This window comes from Ambystoma mexicanum, chromosome 6p (assembly GCF_040938575.1).
Source record: "Ambystoma mexicanum isolate Mex_15411 chromosome 6p, UKY_AmexF1_1, whole genome shotgun sequence".
Classification (NCBI taxonomy): domain Eukaryota; kingdom Metazoa; phylum Chordata; class Amphibia; order Caudata; family Ambystomatidae; genus Ambystoma; species Ambystoma mexicanum.
This window is the reverse complement of record NC_090935.1, coordinates 659,946,269-659,968,789: the sequence shown is the minus strand read 5'-3', so window position 1 is coordinate 659,968,789 and position 22,521 is coordinate 659,946,269. Positions and strand designations below refer to the sequence as shown.

The 22,521-nt window shown below is 45.7% G+C and overlaps 1 protein-coding gene across 3 annotated transcripts in view; it reads left to right on the top strand.

Moving 5' to 3' along the window:
* MARVELD2 (MARVEL domain containing 2) overlaps positions 1 to 22,521 on the top strand; it is a 323,008-nt gene that overhangs the window by 133,044 nt on the left and 167,443 nt on the right. For all 3 annotated transcript variants that reach the window (XM_069627536.1, XM_069627534.1, XM_069627535.1), the window contains exon 3: positions 14,729 to 14,764. In XM_069627536.1, the coding sequence (XP_069483637.1) occupies positions 14,729 to 14,764 (36 nt within the window). The remainder of the gene's footprint in view (positions 1 to 14,728; positions 14,765 to 22,521) is intronic.

Here is a 22,521-nt window from a genome sequence, read left to right as displayed (position 1 = left end):
GTCACTGCATCGAGAAATTCAAGCCCATCCTAATTGGCAACAAGTACATTAACATAACTTTCTTATCTCTGAAGAGGCCATGACGAAACGTCTCCTGCCCAGATCTGTCACGACATCGATATGCTGGAAATTCTATGAATTAAAAGAGCCACCCTCTTCGGTTAATGAGTAAACCGTGAAAACCAGCAATGATTACCCCATTCTCCTGGTAGCATGGCATGCTCTTTATCTAGCAAATGTCTCCTGAGAGAACGCATGTTTACTAAATATTATTGTTTAGTTATTCACGTACATAGTATTTGAGGCAGCACATTAAACAGGTCTACTCTAAACAGGCTGGTATGTGTCAAGAGCAACATATGTCGTCCTGTCTTTTCCCCTAGTCATTCCTCTTCCATTGACTCTGCTTTCACTATGCACTTATGGCATTGTGAAAATACTGGTTTCTCAAAGGTTTCAGAAAGCAATGTGTCTAGAAAGAGTTGCACTGGGCCTTGGATCGCTGTTTCAGGAAGACCAAAAACTCCCATGTTATGCATCGATCTTGATTCAAGGTGTTTGATTTTTGTTTTCTTTGACAGCTGCTAGTTCTTCTTGATTGTGGCGGCCTTTGTTGCCACCAGTGCATGGACCAGGCATTCCGACTGACCACTATGCTTCTCAGCTTCATTCATGCTACGCACCACATAGCTGTTCGACCTTATGTTGTATGTGTTTCATACAATTCAATCATTTGAATCGTAAGACCTCATACCGTGTTTTTTTTTATTTAATTTTTTGAGAGATTCAGAAAATAGTCTGAAGATGACTGTACTCCCCCTCTTAACACAACTGTTATTTGTAACCCTCTCCTTTTGCATCAGGGGTGAAGTATCTTGCATGCTGTCTTAAGGTAAGGATGTCATGGAATTAGCATGATGAAGGTTTACATTTCCAGATCTCTCTCTTCTCTTGTTCTTACATTTCCGTGAATCCTTCCTTCCTTTGCCCATTCATCTTCAAGATCTAGGACTATTCAAAACAGTCTTACAGCAGGTTACTATAGCTGGCATTGGTGGTTTATTCGGTTTTGAAATAAACAATTATGCCAATGTTTGTGTCACCTCATTGATTACAAGTATTTGTAGAATGTATTATTTTTCATTTAATTATGATTTGTAAAGATTTCAGGGTCTCATGCAAGAAAGTGCTGGCCCCCCTTCTTAGTTATGATTCTCTAACTTGAGTTTTGCAGCCTAGCCCAAGTAACTGATGTCTGCCAAAAGAAACCTAAAATGTAAAACAAATCAAACTTTTGTGCTCTGTGACTTACTCTGTAGAAGCCTTCTTGGGCTAAAATGCTCTCACTAGCAACTTGTTCGTGCTTAAACTAACCTTGTAAACGCATTCATCTTGTTCTTGCCTAGTCTTCAACATGTTTTTCTATTTCCTGTTTTGGATCATAACCCTGCTCCAAATCCTTGGTTTCCACACCAATTAAAGATTCCTCACTGGTGATGCCCAATGCAAAACCCTCTTTTGCCAAGTGCACTACATTTCCCATGCTGTCATATTTGAGCTCCTTTAACATTTCTGTGTAAGCCTGACCCTATCCATTTCATGGACCCCAGCTGTGCCCTCCGGCACTGAAGATCCGTGTTGGACAGCTGCCTCGGGTGCCTGTGTGCAAGTAAGATCCTGTTGTCCACAGAGAAATATTTTGACAATATTTTTATTCCAGCTCTCATTACCGACCATCAATAGGCTTTCTTAACTAACACTTCAAACTAAAGATTTGAAAAGTGTGGTATGTTGATCCCTAAGGTAGACTCCGCATGCATGAAAACTGCTGGGTACCGTGTCCAGTTCTACTCCTCAGATCATTTCTTGTCATATACAGATGTAGCTGTGGTCATCAGGAAGAATTCCTAGAATGCAATGTGTGCGCATTCCTTCCTGAGATCTCGACACGCTGTGACCCTCCCCCACCCCCCATGAACCCGCTGTGACACCACGCACCACTCGCGGTCTAATTTAGAACGAATTTTGAGGAACCTGATGTGTCATGAAATCTATGCACCAGCCACAATAAAATCTCTAATGAAACATCAAGTCAGCATTCGAATGCTGCAGAGATATTTCTCATGTTAGTAAGTTGTTCCTTCTGTATTGTTGTTGCTGGAAACTCCACGTTGATGAAAGTCTTTAATTGCCAGTTCCATTTGGTGGCAAAATGTTATGCCAATTGCTAACATCCTGCATGCAGCTGTCTCTGTGTGGAAATATTTCGTGAAACTGTCCCTCCTAGTGGTTACCACAAAGCATGCAAAATTCTAGTGCCTTAATCCCAAATGTTTGACTTTCAATGTTTGCAGGAGTACTATGAAAAGCCTATTGTATTTTCACAGCTTTTCCCTGGCTTTTTTGTCCGTCTGTTTCCTAGTAGGCCAATACCTTTTACTTTTTGGTTTCCCATTTTCCATGATTTCATAGGCAGTTCCTTCATATCTTGCAATTACTTTGAAAGCCTTAAAAATGTGTGCTAATGTTTGCGCACAAAAAGACCCAGTTAAGATTTCACCCATTGGGAGGAGGTCACATGTTCTTACAATGTTGATTTAGTTTTTCATTCATCCTGGTTTTATGGGTGGTTTCCTAAACTAAACCAAGCACTGCCTCCAGATCCCGTGGCATGCAGCCATAACACCACTACCTTGTGGTCTTTGCTGGTAGAATAGACCATGTGTGTGTGGTGGGACAGGATTGTTGTCTTTGCCTTGCTACAAAGATTGGAGTATGAGACAGGGAACACTTGCAATGTGTTCAGAGACCTGAATGGGTGAACGTCTGACAGTGCTACTGCCAGATCGAATCCACCAACTTAGCCTGATAAAATGATCAACTCCCTGGGACCACAGCTGATGGGAGTAAGCTGACACACCTGGGTGGTATTGTTCCCCAATCCTGCTGTTTAGCTCATGGCATGGTGGGGGTGAAGGCACTTGTTTAGGGGATCGTCAGCAGAAGGGGTAAGCGATTTGTCAAGTGGAATTGGCAAGAAGCACTACATTAGTTCAATTTCACAGATCAGGTTCATGCATTGCAAAAAATGCCTATGTGAAACGGAAGTGGATCAAGATGTAGATCGTCTATGATGCACATATCACGGCAATATCTTTGTGTGGCTCGTAAAGAGCAGCCTGTAGCTGTCGGCCCTGCATCTCAACGCTGTAGATCGTGATCCCCAGGCCATTGGCACGCGGAGGCAAGTTGAGAGCTACATCTAGGCATGTTCAGTTGCATCCATTCAGTTACATTCACATAAAGCTGCTTTTTTTTAAGTCAGAGAAAATGTAGAGCACTACCACATTAAAACACTAATTAACAACTTAGATTATAGCAAGTCCCGGTGCGAGTACAAATGTCAGCCAGTTCTCTGTTTGATATCGCAACAAAAAAAATGCACATGGACATGGATCTTCACTGCATACAGATTCCAAGGCAGTGAGATGCCCCAGTGAACTGTAATGGCGGTACAAATGCAAGCCTTCGAGCATATCCTTGCTCGTTATACATGTCGACATGCCCCATTCCTTTTAGGAGATGCTGACCACATAGCAGACTCTCAGACTTAAGTGGTTTTCTCCAGTATTTAGAATTTGCATTGTGAAAGTGTACCGTCCTCTCATTTTGCCTACTTGCATAGCATTCTTCTAGCAAACGTTTCTACCATTACTAAGCCCCTGTCGTCTTGTCGAATTGTCTACTTGTTTCGTCTCCCTCTGCTTGCACCCCCCCACGCCTTTCCTCTTCTCTCCGCCCTACCTACCCACATGGTGCTCTGTTTCTTTCCTATCTTTTCCAACTGCTTCTCTATTGACTATCCTGCTCTCCTCACTAAATATGGTATGAAGAAGTTTAAAAAGGACATCCTGGTCTCCAACCCAGGACTCCCTATCGCTGACAACCAATACCAGTGTCTTCTCCAGGCAAATCCTCACTGACATCCTTTTTGTCGTTCCCTCGCCAGACCTATGGACTCCTCATATGGTCTCTGTGCTCTCTCCTTTTTCTTCCTCTCCCATTAATGGTGGCACCCAGTGGGAGGCCCTCCTTCCACTCCTCTAAGGTCATCATTAATGTTTACCGGATTGGCACAGTCCTGGTCCAAGGCCCTCAGGCCAACCTTCTCCTCTTTGATAGACACTTCCCGTGCCTCATTTCCTTTCTTCTCCTGCTGTCCCTTTTCTCCCTTCCTGCTTCCTTGCCTCCCTGTGCTCTCTCCTCCTTAGCTACCTTGCCATCTCCTCCTTCCTCTTCTGCCCCCCCTCGGACTCGCTCTACACCTCAGTAGGGCATACCTCTGATTTATACCACCCTCCCCCAGAAGTCTTTCAAGGACGGCAACCTTCTCCATATTGCCACTCTAAACTCTCACTCAGCTGTCAAACACTCCTCTGACATCTGCCGCCTCCTGGAGTATCTTCACCTCAATGTCCTTGGTGTCACCGAGACATGGTTCACGGCCAGCTCTGTCACAAGCTTTGACACACTCCTCCCTGATGGCTACAAGATCCTGTCCGTGCCCAGATCAAACCCATACAGAGGGGGTGTAGCCCTAATCTTCCCTGAGTGGATTCCTGCCGCTGTCATTTCTATGCAGGCCTACTCCTCTTTCGAATGCCTCGTCTGCAGGCACTCTCCAGGTCATTCCCTTACTGTGGCTACCATCCACCGGCCACCTGGTCAGATCCCCTCCTTCTCTCAGTGGGCAGACCTCTCCTCTCCCCCCCCCCCAGGTCTGAACCACTCAACTCCTCCTTCTTGGAGACTTTATCCCTCTGGACTCTTTCGTGACCTCTGCAACTCTCTCTCTATTTTCCCCTCTGGCCCGACTCACTCTGCAAGGCACACCCTGGATGCTCTGATCTCTTCAGACCTTCCCCTTTCGATCCCTCTCACCACTCCTCTCTCCTGGAGGGATCACTTTCTCCTTTCCTTCCAGCTCACTCTCTCCACCCCTCAGGCCAAGCCAACTCCAGCACTGCCACCTACCTTCTCAGTTAATCGACCCATGAAGCGTGTCAGTTGAGGCTTTCGCCGCCACTTTCTCCCCCCTTGGCTGACTCAAACCCTCACTTGGCTCTTTCCATGCTCCACTCTTCTATGTGATACTCTTGATGTTCTTGCCCCCTGTAATTAGGATCCGCTTGAAGCCCAAAGCCAAGTGCAACTCTTGGTATTACTCTGACCATGTCACCCTTAAATGCAAGTGCAGGGTGGCTGAGAGGAAATGGCAGACTTCCGGTACATCCTCTGACAAACTGGCCTGCCGCCTGCTCCAAAGGCAATACCGGCTCTCTGTCTGCATCAAGAAGAGACCCCACATCCAAGCCTGCATCTCTGCGGCATCTAACAACTCGGCCGAACTCTTTAAAACCTGAAAGGAGCTGGCCAATCCTGTTGCAGTCTCTACCTCGCCTATCCCCTCCCATGCCCTCTGCCTGGCTTGGATTCTCATTTCATTTCTAAAACGTAGGACATACTGTCCTCTCTCTTCCTCTCCCACTCCTCCCACTAGTCCCTTACCTCTGGCCCTTCCTTGGCCACCTCTCCTCCCTCATTCTCCATTTCCCCTGTTCTCCCCAGATGAGGTTTCCAGACAAGTCCGATCTATGAAAGGCTCGTCAAAACAGGTTTACCCCTGTTCCTCCAAAACCATAAAGGACAACATTGACACCTTGGCTCCTGCTCTGGCTGACTTCTGCAACCACTCCTTTGCCACTTGAGTCTTCCCTTCCCCGTGAAGCACTCCCTTGTGCACCCTCTTCTTAACAAACCCTCCACCGACCCTTCCTGCCCGGCTAACTATCGCCCAATCTCCATCACTCCTTTCCTGGGCAAACTCCTGGAAAAGCTGGCCATCTCCCAGCTTAATCTTCACACTGAATCTGTTGGTTGTCTCCATGACAATCAGTCTGGCTTCAGAGCTGCCAAAAGCATGGAAACTCCTCTCCTGAACATCCGTTAAGACCTGCTCTCCAACCTTGATTCCACCACCCCCTGTGTCCCCCTCTTACTTCTCTCCTCCGCCCTTGACACGGTCAACCACGCCATCCTGCTCAACCGTCTCCATGATAACCTGGGTATCACTGATCAAGCCCTGGCTTGGCTGACTTCTTTCCTCTCTGATGGACCCTCCCAGTCCAACTTGGGTCCTTCCTCTATCTCTACCTGTGGTGTTCCCCAGGGGTCTAACCGCTCTCCCTGGCAGTTCAACCAATGCCTGGCACTTCTTGCCCACCGCATTTCCACCCGCTGCCCCAATTTTCAGTGCTATGCGGATGACACACCACTCATTTTCAGGCTCCCTTCTGCCACCTCTTCTCCTTCTCTCATCTCTGCCTGTCTGTTATCCAGGAGTGGTGTGCCGCCAATGATCTCTGCCTTAATGCGAGTAAGACCGAGATTCTCCTCATCGGCACACCTGCTCCCTCCTTTCCTGTTACTCTGAGCAGTCTCTCTTGGCCCTCTTCGGCTCCCACTTTTGAGGCTAAAAACCTCGGGGTCATCTTCGACTCCACACTCTCCTTCTCTCCTCACATCTCTGACGTCTCTAAGAAGTAACACTACCAGCTGCACCTCCTCAGAGGAATTCTTCCTTTCCTCTCCTTCCCCCAGAAGCTCACTATCTCCAGAGCGCCAGTTCTCTCTAGGCTGGACTACGGCGCCCTCTGCAACTCATCCAAAACAGAACTGCAAGACTTGTTCATGGTCATCATATCTCTCCAGGATTAAAATCAATGCACTTGCTCCCTGTGGCGGCTAGGATTAAGTTCAAACCCCTCTGCATTATCCATAAGGCCTTCTGAGGCTTGGGGCCTCAATACCTTCAACTCTCTCTTCCTAAATATCTTCTTTCTCGAGCTCTTCGCTCATCCAGCTCCAACTTCCTCAGGGTCTGTCGCTTCTCCAAACTACGAGTTGGGGGTAGATCTCTTTTTTCTACTTGGGCCTCCCTCTGGAACAGCGTCCCTGCCTCTCTGAAACTTGAAGAGAACCATCTCCGGTTCCGGAAGCACCTCAAGACCTTCCTCTTTGCCTCTGCTTTCTCTCCTCTGCTCCCTGCTGATCTCTTGGTTGAAATTGAAATTCCTCTGGTTTAGCTGGCTACCCTCTGATCTTGGGCCCAGGTCCCCTCCCTGCCAGTTGCACACCTGCACTGCCCCTCTGGCAACCCTTGCACTCGGGGACTGTTTCTGTATCCCTACAGCCCCCTACCAGCACGTGACACCTGTTGTCTGCCCTTACCTTTGCACTTGCCACCAGCTGCCCGCATCTTTATTTATTGTCTTTGTGTTTATTTATTTTACGGGTATCTTATGTACTGCACTGCCCCTTCTTCCATGCATTTCTCCACTCCCCTGCCCCACGCACGATCCAAATGTCACCCGGCATAGTAAGATCGTTGTCTCTGTCTTCCCTATGTTCCCCTCCCTTGCCTCGTTGCGCCTTGAAACACTTGTGTATAGGCGCGTTATAAATGCCATATCATATCATATGCTACAAATCCCAGAATGCAGAGTTAAAACCAGGACTGGAATAAGATCTCCCGACCCGAATGGGGGCATGTTGGCATGTGTGCTCATTGGAATCGGCTTTATACAGTGCGCGCCTGAGTCGCACCTCAACAATCAGAGCTGTTATGGGGCTCTGAAATGCCGATCCACTTTGTTCTTACCATTGAAATCATGTCTGAGTGGGTATGTGTTTTTATTGTGGTACTTTGGGGAGTGGGGATTTCTTGTGTTTAACTTGGTGGCAAGGTGAGTGTTGGGCCCTCCAAATGAGGGCAATTTTAGAAAATGCTGTATACGAAATGGGTTGTAATGAGGGGACTCTTCATTGAAAGGTGAAGGTTTTTCATTTTCAAAAGAATGTTGTGCATAAGGCTGCTGCAACTATTTGTCGTCTGTGTAGTGGCCTTTTTGGCACCCTTCCTCGTTTGGTCTCGCCAAGGCACACTTTGTTAAAAACACATTCAACTGTCTTTATGAGTTGTGCAAAATTAATGTCAAATGGTCAGAAGTGGTGCGTGGAAAGCCAAGGGAGTTTTCCTCGTCCATGCTTGCACACGCCTTGGTCTCTGCACATCGAGGTGATGGAGTAGGAGGAGCCTGTAAAAGGGTGCGAACACAGGTCATTGGACACCACTTAATTCAGGACAAAAGGACATGAAATGGGGCTGGAATGACCAGTGGGAGAAGGGGCACTCTTGCTGGAGGAAAGTTCATCTGAAAGTAGAGTAACTACTGCAAAAGAGAGGACCCCAAATGCTAAGGGCGGACTAGGCAAGCACTAGTTCACAGGCCTTTATTTTAAGGTGCTTCTGTCACTACCCTTCCTCAGGACTAGAAAATCTCCTAACCTTATGCCTGGCCATGCCCGACCCTGTCCAGTCCTCCAGTTAGATAACTCTTGGAGGCTCCTTTGTCCTGAGATGAAGACTGTAAAAGGAGGAAAATATGCACGGCTGAAATTGTCCTTTTCCCCAAACACTCTTCATGGCAACTGGTGACCAGCTGGCTATGTTCATAAACCTCTCTTCAGATAAGTGGTGCATCGGTCACCTTTGCTCCCTAAAAAATAGGCAAATGCCCCTCCCCACCCAAAAAAATAGGGAGTACAAAAACTCCCAACAAAAAATAGGTAACACACGTAGGACATTATGTGCTCCTGCTTTGACCCACATAGCTCCATGGCTATGTTTGGGCCAGTAGTGCATGTAGTACCACAGGAAGAAACTATTATTACCGCCTTATTGGAGGAGGTAAACCTGTATCTTTTTGATGTATTTTTATTATCTGGGTGGGAAAAATAATTACCCAAAAAATGGTTTTCCAGTTAAAATATTTTTATTTGCTTATAAAATACTGTCATTGGGAATAGGCAGTGAAATACTCCCACTTCAGAATGTTATCTAGAGCACTGCTCATTAATGCCAAAGAACGCATTAAGCATTGCTGATTCCCTCACTTTTCAGTCACTAGCCATGTGCTGAGGCACTGCAAAACGTCCCCTCTTGCTCCCCCAACAGAAATGTAATCCTAACACTTTCAGTTCAGTAGATGCATCACTGATCCACAGTTCCTCTGTCACCTGAAAGATGTCTGCTCTTTCGTGTGCTTCTACATTTACATTCTCTGATAATTCTCAACCCTTCACATCCATTTCCCGTAAGATTGATATAGGAAAACTGAGTATTGCTCTGCTGAGCCCAAAAGGGGTCTATGCAGTTGGCACAACAATACCACTGTCAAACAGTGTGATTTTGGGCAAATCAGATGAGTGTCGCCCAGCTGCAGAGGATGGCCTGCGTACCACAATAACTAACTTCCAATATCATATCCCTCATCCCCCCGACAAATGGATTTTGGCACATGAACCTATCCTGCTACCTTTTCAAGTACCTTGTCACACCTACAAATCCCCATCAAATTATGATGAAATACCCCCAACCGCACTGTCTTCACTCGTCCCTTGACATAAGCTATAACTGGAGAGCAGGCTGGGGAACTCCCCTTCTCCCAGAAAGTTCCACCAGATTACTGCAGCGTGTTGTAAAGTGTCTTTTGCTCTTGAGTGGAATTCTACCTCGTAGAATTCCACTCTTTCTCTGATGTCATGTTTACTTCTGTTCAGAGGGGAGATTCCATTAAGAGCCGTTAGAAGCTGAGTGAAGAGGTGCTGTGTAGGCTGAGTACTGCTGGCTCAGGCTGGTTACCAATAAAGGATCTTCACTCACCTGCAGTGTATGCCTCCTTATTACACTGGCGACGAGAGTAACCAGCCTCTGACCCACGTTGCCTTTGCAGCCGCCAGCAGTTGCCTACATTCCTCTTTACGCCTTTAGGAGAGTGCCTGCTCCGGAGGAGGAGCGGGGGCCGTGTGGAGGTGAGCCCTCCCGCCGACGCTGTCCGCGTCGAGTACTGCCCGGAATCAGCTGGGAGCAGCAGCATTTCCCAGCCCCTGCCAGTTTGTCCGTAGGCTGCAGCGCCTGTTGTCCCGTGGAAGGGAGGCCCTCCGCACATGTCGGCACCAGGACAGCCGATCTACTTCCAGCCTGTGCTCCCCAGCCGGGGTTGAGCGCGGTGCCTCCTCGGACAGCAGGTGAGAGGGGAAGGGATCCCTATTTCTGGCGCGTGTCCGCTCTGCGCGGTGAGCGTGGCTGGGGGCCAGGGCGAGTCCGTATCTACCGCCCTGTTCCCTTAGTGGACATCGACACCGGCTGGATGAGGGCAGGACTAAACGCAAGATGCCTCCCTTTTCCATCCTGCCTTGGGGGTGTTCCCTCCAGCCGCTCAGAGAGAGAATTAACCGTATGAGGGTCTTCCAAGTGTTTCGTGACTGTATCCTGGCCACATCTGTCTTTGCTCAGGCACGTTGTATTGTACAGTGACACTCCAGCATTGGTTGCTCTGCCAGGCACACAAGGAGGTTGCACAGAGGATACCAATTGATTACAAAGTTGCGCAGTACATATTGGTTCATTACAAGCCTGTCTGACTTCCCCCTTCTCGACATGCAGCACAATAATGCACGTCCGCCACCTGCATTCTTGGCCAGTCCGGGGGAGCCGCCTATTGTGTGGAACTTGTGGGTGGACACCTTCAAAGTGTACCTCAGAGCCACGGGTGGTGCCAAATTCACGGATGATGAGAAGGAGGCGGCATTGCTCAATTGCTTGGGAACTGAGAGCCTCAGGTTATTCAGGCACCTACCCGGCCCCAATGTGCATGCGACCCCCGCTGCCCAGGCAGAAGGCAGTGAGGGTGGTGATGTAGTACCACCAGTGGTGCTCGCTTATGAGACAGCTTTGGGCAAGTTGGAAGCGTGGTTTGGCAAGAGAGCCAATGTTGTTCTTGAGAGGTACCATTTCTTCTCGAGGGCTCAAGGTTCCTGTGAGGGTATAGATGCTTATGCGACTGCCTTACGCACTTTTATTGCAACATGCAAGTTCACTGGTACTGTCGATGAGTACATCCGTGACCAAGTGATGATGCGCACGTGTGATGTACGTGTCAGGGAGAGACTATGGATTGAAAAAGACCCACCCCTAGAAAAAGTCATAGAGATTTCCCGCACAATTGAAGAATCTAGGAAGAGTGTGAGGGAAATAGCTGATAAAGGGGAAACTGTACATGCGGTGATCCCCCGCAAGACTGTTGAGGCCAAAGTGAGGAACAAGGATGGCAGAGCAGGACCCTCATCGAAGGAACAGTGCAGGTGATGTGGTTGGCGAGGGCATGCAGCGGGTGCAAAGGAATGTCCTGCTACCAATGTGGACTGTAGGAAATGCAAAGCCCAGTTTGTGTCGGACTACATGCAAAAGTATTTGCATGATCTTGGTATACGTCATCATAGGGTTGCGTTGTATAACCCACAGGCCAATGGTCTAGTAGAACGCATGAATCGTTTTGTTAAGGGTGCGGTTCAGTTGGCCCTTGCCAATGGCCTTCCCTGGGGGAGAGTGGTATCAGAGTCACTGAAAGCATACAGACTTGCCCCTTCCGTTTACACTGGTCATTCTCCCTACGAGTTGATGCGAGGGAGGAGACTTGGCTCCAAATTGAGAATCCCTGCCCTGGGTGGTGGGGTTCAATCACAAGTGGATATGCAAGAAGTCTTAGATCTAGTACGGGGCAGGCAACAGCGTTTTCTGCAGGAACAACTGGCCCGCAGGAAGCCCTTGCCGGTCAAGGTGGGTGATTGGGTCCAGATTAAGAATCCCAGGTTTTCAGCGAAGGGACTCAGCAAGTATATGAAACCACGTTTAGTTGTCAAGTGTGGTCGTGGTTACGTCAAGCTTGAAGATGGCTCCAGATGGAGTCTCAGGCGTGTGGTTGTGGTAGGCGAGGTCAAAATGGATTCTGCTGGTGGCGCGTGGGGGGAGCCTGATTGCGCTGTAGGCGATGCTGGGGTGATGGTCGAGTGTCCCTTGCCATGCCCTTCTACATATGGGGAGGCTGCTGATAAGGTGCCTTCTATGCTGGCCCCTTCTCACAATGGTGTAACTGCTCTTGTTCCGGTGTGTGAACGTGATGAGGAGGCATCCTCCCTTACTGGGCTGTCTGTCTCTGTCCAGGGTCATGCTCATCCTGTCAGAGTGAGGAAGGTTCCTTCTAAGTACAATGATTATGTTGTGGGTGCCATAGGTCGTTAGCACTTTTCTAGTTCATATGTTTTCCCTCTTTTGAGTTACATTAAGGTCCTTGTTCTGGTCCTTATCTTTCTTTTCCCCTTTAGCTGCATTTTGGCTCCCATTATGTGTTGTGGTGAATGTGTGTCTTGCCTGTTGTGTGTGTTTCCGTAGCGTGTGTAGCTGTGTGGTAGTTTTGCCGTCAGTTGTGGGTAAAGGGGGGAGAAGTGTTGTAAAGTGTCTTTTGCTCTTGAGTGGAATTCTACCTCGTAGAATTCCACTCTTTCTCTGATGTCATGTTTACTTCTATTCAGAGGGGAGATTCCATTAAGAGCCGTTAGAAGCTGAGTGAAGAGGTGCTGTATAGGCTGAGTACTGCTGGCTCAGGCTGGTTACCAATAAAGGATCTTCACTCGCCTATAGTGTATGCCTCCTTATTACACAGCGCAGCCTCTAGGTGACTTCTAATCCAATGGAGCGCTGACTGTACTTGCCTTACTGTACTTATTTTTACTTGCCAGAGCCCACTAATCGCTAAAGATTTATTTGAAGCATGTCACCCTACTTTAACTTATTTCTACCCTCTCAACACAAAGTCCTTCATAGGCTTCAATGAAATCACCTACCATGAACTGGTAATTTCCATCAACTTTGGTAGGGATGATCATTAGAGAAAATAAAAAAAAATAAAAAAAAAAAATCTCGGACGCTGCTTTCCATGGAGAGAACTGTTTGAGAAGTATGGAATTTACTTATCAGTGCCTGGTTAAAAAAGCACAGTAAAGCCTAACGGGGGGTCTGGAGGATGGGAGAGTACCCTCTGTTTCAGAAACACTCTCCCTTTCTGCTAGGCAGCTGGATGCCCCAAGCCAAATTCCCCATATAATGCTGCGAGGCCCAGACCATTCACATTATGACTGCATGCATAGCCTTTAGTCTTTTAACCTCGGACAGCGTAGATGCATGCACACGGTCTATTGCAATGACATAGCCTCCCTGGGTCTTTCACCCTGGATAATGACGGGTTCAAACTTAACGCTGCATGCGGCAGGACAACCACCATTGTAATGGCTTGCATGCTTTAGGACTTCTGCTCTTGGAATGGCTGAATTATTGAGCCCTTTCACACTAGAGCTGGGGACACAAACCAGGCCTTCCACCTGCGGCATGCCTGTACTGACTAGGTTTTCTAACCCATACATTTCTGTATTCGACAGGGCTTCTACTCCAGCATTGTTCAGCTCGACTACATGCACTAGTCCTTCCACAACCAGATGGTATCATGCGCAAAATCGTGCACCCTAGACATGGCTGCAAGGCTCACACCTTTCAGGCTGCAAGGCTCACACCTTTCACACCTGAGATATCTGCATGCCCTAGACATTTTACACCAGAGATGGCTACTTCAGCCATTTGCCAGTTGAAAGGTCTAGTGCATGCCGCCAACTGTGTTTGGAAGACTCGGTGCATGCCAGCAGACTCTATGCACAAAGGCTTCCAGCCTGGGATGGCTGCACATACTGGCTGTTTACTTGCAGTCATGGTCGTTTCGCTCATACTTTTCGTATTCGACAAGGCTACATGCTCAATGCTTCACATCTTGATGTTTTATTCCACATACTGTGGTGAACCAGAAGGAGGTGACAGACTCAAGGATGACATTTCAAGAGTGTTTATTAAACTAAAAAAAAATGCCCATCTATCCCTACTGTGAAGGCAGCTTGGAGTAAAACACAGACAACAGATTCTGAATGTACAAAAATTATTTTTTAACTAAAAAGTCAGCTTAGACTGTGTCCTTTTGGATCTCTCTCTGGCGATGGTTTTCAGTTCATACAAAAATAGTTCAGAAAAGTGTTCAGTTCTCCTGTAAGCTTCTTCAGATAGATCTAGAAGTCTCTATATAAATCAAATGTCTCAAGGTCGTCACGTGGAGGAATGTTTCCCTTGTTCCTTTTTCACCACCTTGACCACTTTCTCTCTATTGGTTCTGTACCTTGGACAGGTTGATTTATATCCTCTGGGGTTGGGGGGGGTGGGGGGCAGGGGGGAGAGGTGTGTGTGTGTGTGTGTGTGTGTGTGTGTGTCGCAGCTGCCGCTTGAAAATGTTAGATGCATTTAATCGTCCTGCAGAGGCTAATAACACAATGTCACATGACCAGCCCTTCAGCTTGCATATTCTTTGAGCAGTGTTCGTTCTTTATGGGCCCAATACCAATTCATGCCTATACCTGTAGAATTCATTGAGCTGCAAAATTATTGGTTTAGCCAATGCTCGTTTTAAACGATTGCTTTACACGTATTCAATAGCTCATGGAGAATCCGATTCTGTGAGCATACCTTTTACCATTTGTCATCTTTGGGAGAAATGGTTAATTGTTATTGTTCATCATTCCTGTGGATTAAGGATTAAATGATGTACTTGGTTACAAATTAAAGCATTCTTGGGCTCCAGTGTAACATGGCATGCACATATTTACTTGTAAAATGAGGCCGAGTTTTAGTTTTACTGAGGGCTGTGACTCACTTTTTTTTCTTTTTTCTTTTCAGGTTATTTCACAACCCATTCCGATTACTAAAAACATGGTAAGTCACCTTTCAGTTATTTTAAATATTTTGCCTTGCCACAGACAAAACGATCAGAAAATGGACACCACTGACAATGACATGAATACTATCTTCAGTGTGACTTTGATAGTAACACTAATCGGGAGCGTGTCAACTGTACACTTCTTTTTGTTGATTGACTGGATGCTGTAGATGCACCTTATTTTAACAATTCTACTAAAGGGCAAGTGATTACAGTTTTATGTAAATGTGTGTATGTGATGCCTTCTCGTCTATGCTTGTTGGATTTAGAACATTTGCACAGGCATCTTCGGCTGAGACAGATATTTCAATAAGTAACACTTTTTTTGGCTTTTCTGCCACTTTGATGCAGTGATTATGTAGTGTTACAGAAGCTGTGAAGAAGAGTATGAAAACATGGCTCTTCATTGGTTGCATCACCATCGGGGCAGTGCTGCCAGAATACTGGCTGGGTAACTTCTGTTTTACTGCGATACCTTGGCGTAGCACGCAAGGATCCAGTTGCTTATTTACAGTAAACAAGCAGACATTTCTAGTGTTGGACTCCCAGGGTGCCATTCACCTCGCCCTTTCTGAGCTGTGCACGGGATGCCTTACTATGTAGGACCCTCTCGGATTCAATTAATCGTCTTTGGTGAATATTTAAGTTGCATAGATGAATTGGCCCTGGAGTCCTTTAAAGAGCAGCTTGCAGTGCCCTAGATAAGATTTTGAGGTGTGCGTATTTTACTCCCGATTTGTAAACTTTGAGAGTAAATGCGATTTCATGAGAGTAAAAATGATGTGACATCCATCCAAAACTTGCAAAGAGGTAAAACCGTATGGAAATCATTACCCACGTGGCAGCTTTCTACATTGTGACTGAAAATCAGGGTTCTCTTGCAATTAACAGATGAAACACATGGTGTAGTGGCAGTGGCGCCCCCAAACATTTTTTTAGAGGTGGCCTGATGGGGGCGGGGGGGCACTGGAAATCTTGGGGTGGCAAAACAAACACATATAACTGGCAGGCGGGCTTGTGGGGGAGGGCATTCTTTTTGTAAGGTTGGCTGTGGCCTCCCTTGCCACCCGCTGCAGAGGTGGGGTAGAGTTTGTTGATAAGAGGGAATGCAGGGTGCCCCCTGCATTTTTAAAGTGAAATGAGCTGACAGTTCAGTAACTAATTGGCAGTAAATAAGAGGTCAAATGAAAAGTGGTGGTACAACCACATAGGACCGGTTCCACAACAGGAGACATTCAAAGTTAGAGTACACCCTAAAACAGCCCTCGCTGCACAAAGACTACCCTTTCTTTCTTCACTTAATATTCTGAACCAACCCTGAAATGATTATCATTTACCAGCTTTATTAGGAAATTACAGAAGTGTGACCTTAAACAACCACTTTTCCAGCCCAAGCAGATAGGATATTGGAACCCCGACATAAACGCGGAAAGCAGCAGGTAAAACAGATACTACAAGAACTCCCAGACATGCAAACTGTTCAATCAAAACAAAAAAACTTTATAATGTATAAGAAAAGCAGATTAAAATCCGTAATATTGGAAAGTTTATGCCCATGCTAATGGAATTAACTGAGACAAATCTACAAGTGCCATTTTCTGTGGTTCTGTAGAGTTCATTCCAGAAACTATTTGTTCCGTTTTGAAGACAACTGTCTTCTCGCAGTGTTAAAAAAACAGAGCCACATCTCTGACACAGCAACCCTGGCTTCCCTGTGTACAACTGAAAGGTGACTTCTCTTATTTGATATCCGTTTAATTGCAGGGCCTGCAGTAGGTACTGGCATCACAGGACTGATCAGCAGCTCGATTAAGGAAGAGCATGAATTTGCACGTTTTGGCTCTCTGGATGTTGTAGATTACATATCCCATCAGCACAATCAATGGTGGAGGATCCTGGAAGTCGCAGTGCAAAACATCTGGAGAGCCAAAGGTTGCTGACTCATGAAGTAGAGTGACCTAGTTGGAACTTTATATGTTGATGTTTGCAAAAAAGAGGCTGCCAGGATGAAAGATTTTTAGCGTATTTAATTAAAAAAAAAAAAGAGGCTATGATTCTAATGAATGATGCTGGGTTAGGAAAAATGAGGGTGTGTCAAATAACAGTGAAGTTGAATATTGAATTGTCACTGAAAAGAGTTTGAAGGAGACAGTGGAAATCAAATTATGTATCAAGCCTTTGGCCAGAGGCCTAAGCATACACGAGCATAGAGGCAACTATGCACATGGCTGCAGCATGCCGGGTGCTTAAACAGAACAGAATAGAGTATAAAGGCGGGTGGGAGAGTCCAGAGGGAATGGGAAAATAAATGAAAAGGAAGAGAAGCATAAAAGTAGAGGGTAATTTTGATCACATAACAGGTATATTTGTAGTGCACACTATCCTGAGGCTAGTGTGAACAATGTACTTAAGAACATGAAAGAACATAGACACAAAAGAGGGGGAAGGTAGTCCTCCCGGGAGGATAGCTCAGTGGCAACATGCTCGCCTTGGAAGCAAGACAACACGAAGCAACACAGGTTCGTTCCCCAGGTCTGCGCTGAGCAACTTCTGGGTATTTAAGCGCGTTATAAATACACAACTAAGACGAAAAACTCCTGTAACAGCGCCTCGATGCCCCTGGGCTGTGTGAGTGCCTTTAAAATAAGAAGACACAAAAAAAATTGCCAGTTTCTTCAATCTGTAGCTTACTTCTGAAGGGTGTCGCCCAGCCTGGACATATTTTCACCCTCCCAACTCAGCAATGGACTCACCCACTCTGGAAAACCTTAACATGCAGTCAAAAATGCAGGAGTTCCTTCGGACTTCCCACAGTCGCAACCACATCCGATTTACCCACCTTGGCCCATTCATTATGTAGAAAGGTATGCCCACTTATCCATACTACAACAGGTCTTTCTTCCAATCCTTCCCCAATTAGAAGCACTGCCACACTCAACAACACACTGCACAACAAACATATTCCAGAACGTGTAAGGTTTGCTTCCACACCCACATCGCGATGGGCAGTAACTTCTGTAAGCGCAGTCATTCTCCACAACTCGACACAACACCTTGGCCTTTGTAGCAGTGGCCCTTTTGGAGAAAGTAGACCAGGTCTCCTTACCTCAGGTGGTGGAATCTCTCAGTGCCACAAGCAGCAGCCCAGGACTCCTTAGTGTCACCAATCTAAAAATATTGGCAGCATTGCGTGTGGAAACATGTGCTGTACACGCACAAGCTACATACAGGCTGTAGCCTGAACTTTGGAAACCCATATTCTGGAAATAAACACATCCTGGGAAGCGCAAGCCAATTGGCAAAGCAGAAATGCGCGCCTCCACTCTGTATTTATTTCCAGGTCTGTCCGGTCCTGAAATCTCTAGTCCATCGCGGGCGGCGTGCCGCAACAAACCGCGGCAAAAAAGCAAAAGCAAAAAAGACTTTTTTTTCGCACTGAAATGGGCATGCACAGTTCAGTGCGAAAAAAACGAAAATGTTTTGCTTTTCAAATTTCGCAGGGGAGGAAATGGGGGGGGCCAGCATTGTTATAAGGGTGGCCGTGCCCCCCCTGGCGGCACCCCTGTGTAGTGGCACAAGCACCTCACAAAAATGGGTCAGATGACCACTAATCCTCAGAGCTTTCCCTTGCATATAAACAACTGTTTAATGCTACTCTCACAGGGAGTAGGCCAGCTTGAGTAGAAGCTGTGCATTCTTCCTCCACACAAACAGAAAAGGCGAATCTGGGCAACCCCAATGCAAGCTTTCATAATGTAGAGCAGGTGGAGATCAGTGCAAGGTGTAAAGCACAGAGAATAGATCAGGAATGTGTCTCTGCAGTAGAAGCACCCTTATAAAACCGCTGTAACATAGCCTTCTGTATTGCACACTCCACTCCTAATATAGAAAAGGTATACCATGGATCTCCTAGATCATGCTTTCCTCACATAGACCCGGAGTGTTGCATCTCAACAATGCAAGATTACCACACTTGGAACAGATACATTGTGGGTCACAACAGTATAAGCTCCACTTGCAGAAAGAATGAACTGCATGGGATGGAGCAGTGCAAGCACCCCCACACTGAAGAGGTAAATGAAGGGTTTCACCACAGCAGTGCTAGCCAAACTCACATATAACTGGAACATCCTTGGCCTCAGCAGTCCAAATTACTGTCAAAAGAAACATGCCAAGCATGTGCCGCACCGATACAGCAGTGGGAGAACCACCACATAGAACAAGAACTGTTAATTGCCTCAGCATTGCAAGATCCTCAAAGATAGAACTAATAAAATGTGGATAGCCTGCATATTAAGACTAGTCGCTAACTCGAATCAGAAAAGCTTTCCATAGTACGAATTCAGTAAACCATAATTGGAAGGAATTCAGCCTTAGAAAAAACAATGTCTATAGCAATTCCCAACCACCCTGCAGCTGGTTCACTTCCTCAAACATGTTGCAGAATGGGATGCTAATATAATACATAGCGATAAGTCAGTCAATATGATTTTCACATTAGGTCTGGCCATTTGATTGCTATATATATATTTAAAATGTTAAGACCCAAAAATCCAGCCAATTACAGAGTAAAGCGAAGCTGAATTGCATTGTGTGTTTTGAGGTTCGATAGTAGAATTGTCTTTTGATGTTTAGTGAAAGTCCGAATTTCCTGGAACTATTTCTGCCCAATCGTATGGCAAAGTTATGATGCAATAGTGCAGAGAGGTAAGGGCTCAATGCTAAATTCTATATCTAATCTCACGGTACACTGTGGCTGGACAGAGGTAATGATTTGTTATTTATATAGTGCTTGTGCACAACCGCTGTGCATAGAACATATTTACATACAATTGTCACCCAACCGAAGTTGGTACTCATTTTTCAACATCGGAAGGAGGAAAGGCAGAGTTGGCCTTGTCATAGATTTGAACCAGTGACCTGCAGATCACGCATAGATCGCAGCAGTGAGCGCTCAACTGGCTGAGCTATCTTACCAGCTAATATCCTTCAGAGGTCGGTAAACTGACTATCGACTGAGGTATAATAATGACAGTGCCTAGAACTTGGACGAACTATGCATGAAGCGCTGCATAAAAACATTTAATACCAATTTGGATTATCACTCTAGGGACAGGCTTTGCTGAGTTTCCATTTAATTCACAAATTTTACTGTTTCATTTTTGTTTTTTGAACAGTGCACTTTCTGGCGAGTCCGTTTTGGGATTTATTTATTGTAGTTTTTAAGATTTGAAAGAGGATGTAACGCCTGTGGTGTAATGACAATCACTCGCCCTTGAGCAAGGACTCTGCTGCCACCGAACATTTATTGACATTTACCCCATTGACAGCAAGTTAAACTGGCATGGATGTAAACTAGACCTTGCATACTCATCCCTTTACACACTATTGCTATAATTCGAGTGTGAGTTAGAAGAGTAAGAATGATTTGCCTCTGCAAGAGTGTTTAAAAAGTATGCAGCAGGCAACCAAAACATGCCAAAACTTGAAAATAAATAGGACCCATTACAAGCAAAATGGTTGTTATGCAAAGATGTCTGGCTTCAAACCATATATTACATTTGGGGAAAAAACTATTCTACACAATGTGTATGAGACACCATATAGCTGCATATTCATGATAAATGCACACAGCACAGGAACTCTGAAAAATACGGTTGTGCAATACTGATTTGCTTTCACGGAAAAAAGCATAATTTATTACAAAAGACAGTTCTGAATTGTGACTGTTTTCCATCGTATTAACTATATGGTCCTAAAGTGCTAAGAAAATAAATATGTACAATGTTTGTTTGCTCAGTGGGCATCTAGACATAAAACCCAGCAGAAGCTGAACAGAAAGAAACCATTTCTTATATCTATTTCTGTCTGAAAGGCTTCAGAGAAAGAATATCAGTTTTAGAGGCATTTCTCCATGCCTTGCAATTACATCATGTAGATAAAAAATCAAAAGAAGCGTTGTGGTTTCCGTCAAGTAGCCTGACCTTTGCACTGCCCTCTGCTCTAAACTGGTGTGTATCTGATAGCAGGAATAGAATAAACCTGTCCTATTTGCAAGATGTTAATGCATAAAAAGGCCTGGTAGAACACTTAACTGGAGGCCTGGGTGCTGGTCACTAGGGCTGTGGCCTGTCCAGTCTGATTCTCTTACTAAGGAATCGGTGTGGACTAAGAAATGGAAGCCATTGCACACTCCCATGTTTAAATGCAGTTTCTCTGTTTTGCATACAGCAGCCATCCAGATTATCTTCTGAAGCTCTCAACCCTGCTCTTCATTCAGACTATAACGCTTTGTTTTCTTTTTCTTTACTTCATTTAACCTTTAAATGCCATAATATTTAAGTATCTATTTGGGGATAATTGCCTGGCTGCCTTTTCATGATTGGATGAGAGGGTTGGGTTTGTGGTGATCTATTGCATTTCTTGTTCCTTCTTTTTGCTGGGACATAAGCAAGCTCCCCCATTGGACGATTATGGCCCTTTGATCCATTGTTTTAGTGAAGGCTATTGATTGTCTGTCATCCTCAGAATGGTGACTGAGCCCCCACACTCCTCAGGAGTCAATAATATTTGCACTTCCAGAACTTGAAGCAAACCACACCAATGTGGTGACCCCTCTTGGCATGTCTGGCCACATACCAACTATAAACCCCATCCTCTTTGAATCCTTTAGAGGTCAAAATTGCACATTTAGTACTGCGTGCCAATGGTGGATTCCATGAACTGCCCAAGCCAGCATTACAATTTCTGAAGACTGGGGCAACTAAGTAGGGATATTTGGAAGGCAAGAGGCTAGTTGGTGCCAAGGTACCCTCCTATATACAAGTTGGTTCACTTCCATGAGCTATTTGGAACCTTGACGGATATGCTCAGTTTATGTTGTGGTCCTTATTGGCACCTGTGTTCTGTTCTCCTCTCCCCCCACCCCCACTCCGATCCCTGAATCTTAGGTAGCATTGTTTTGATAACAATTGATAAAATAAAGTGTATATTTTAGTACTCCTCCATTTCTTTGGTGTCATCATTGGTACCTTGTCAATAAGGACATCTGACTTTGGTCCTACTGCACAAGCCTGAGCTGACAGGAAGAAAAGGGAGGAAACGGAAGGAGAGACGAAAGGGAGTGAGTTTTTAAATTATACTGTATGACTTACCCATTTTGAGTGAGGTTCTCACTCTGATGACGTATTGCTAGTTAACATTACACAATGGAACATTTTCAAAACATGTTTTTACATCGACCCAAATTAATATGAAACCGAGCCACAAACCAACCTGACCCACGTAACACTAACACCACTCTGCCATAATCATTCAAACGCCTCTCCTCCCACCCAAGACCTAGTGACATCCTTTTTGTGTATCGGCCCTACTGCAAACAATCAGTGCACCATATACATCAGGCCTTCCTTTAAGCACACAAAGTTGCAGTCTGAAACTATGTTTTGTTAACCATTTAAAAGGTTATGTTTACAGTTCTGCCAAATGTTATCCAGTTCCTGTCGAGGTGATCATGGTTTGTCCTGAATAGATCCTTCAGGACACCCCCCCCCTCTATGTCCTAAGCCCCAGTGTTCGATTCGGACTCTCAAGATTCATAACATAACTGCAACACTGGGTTAATTAAAATCTTACTATTCCCTTGGAGTATTTAGTAGTAACCATTTGCAAGCTGGCCTATCCTCTACAAGAAAAAACCTGCACACACATGCTCCAAGTGTTAGTCAGTGGTTTGCTACTTAGGTTGTGGGAG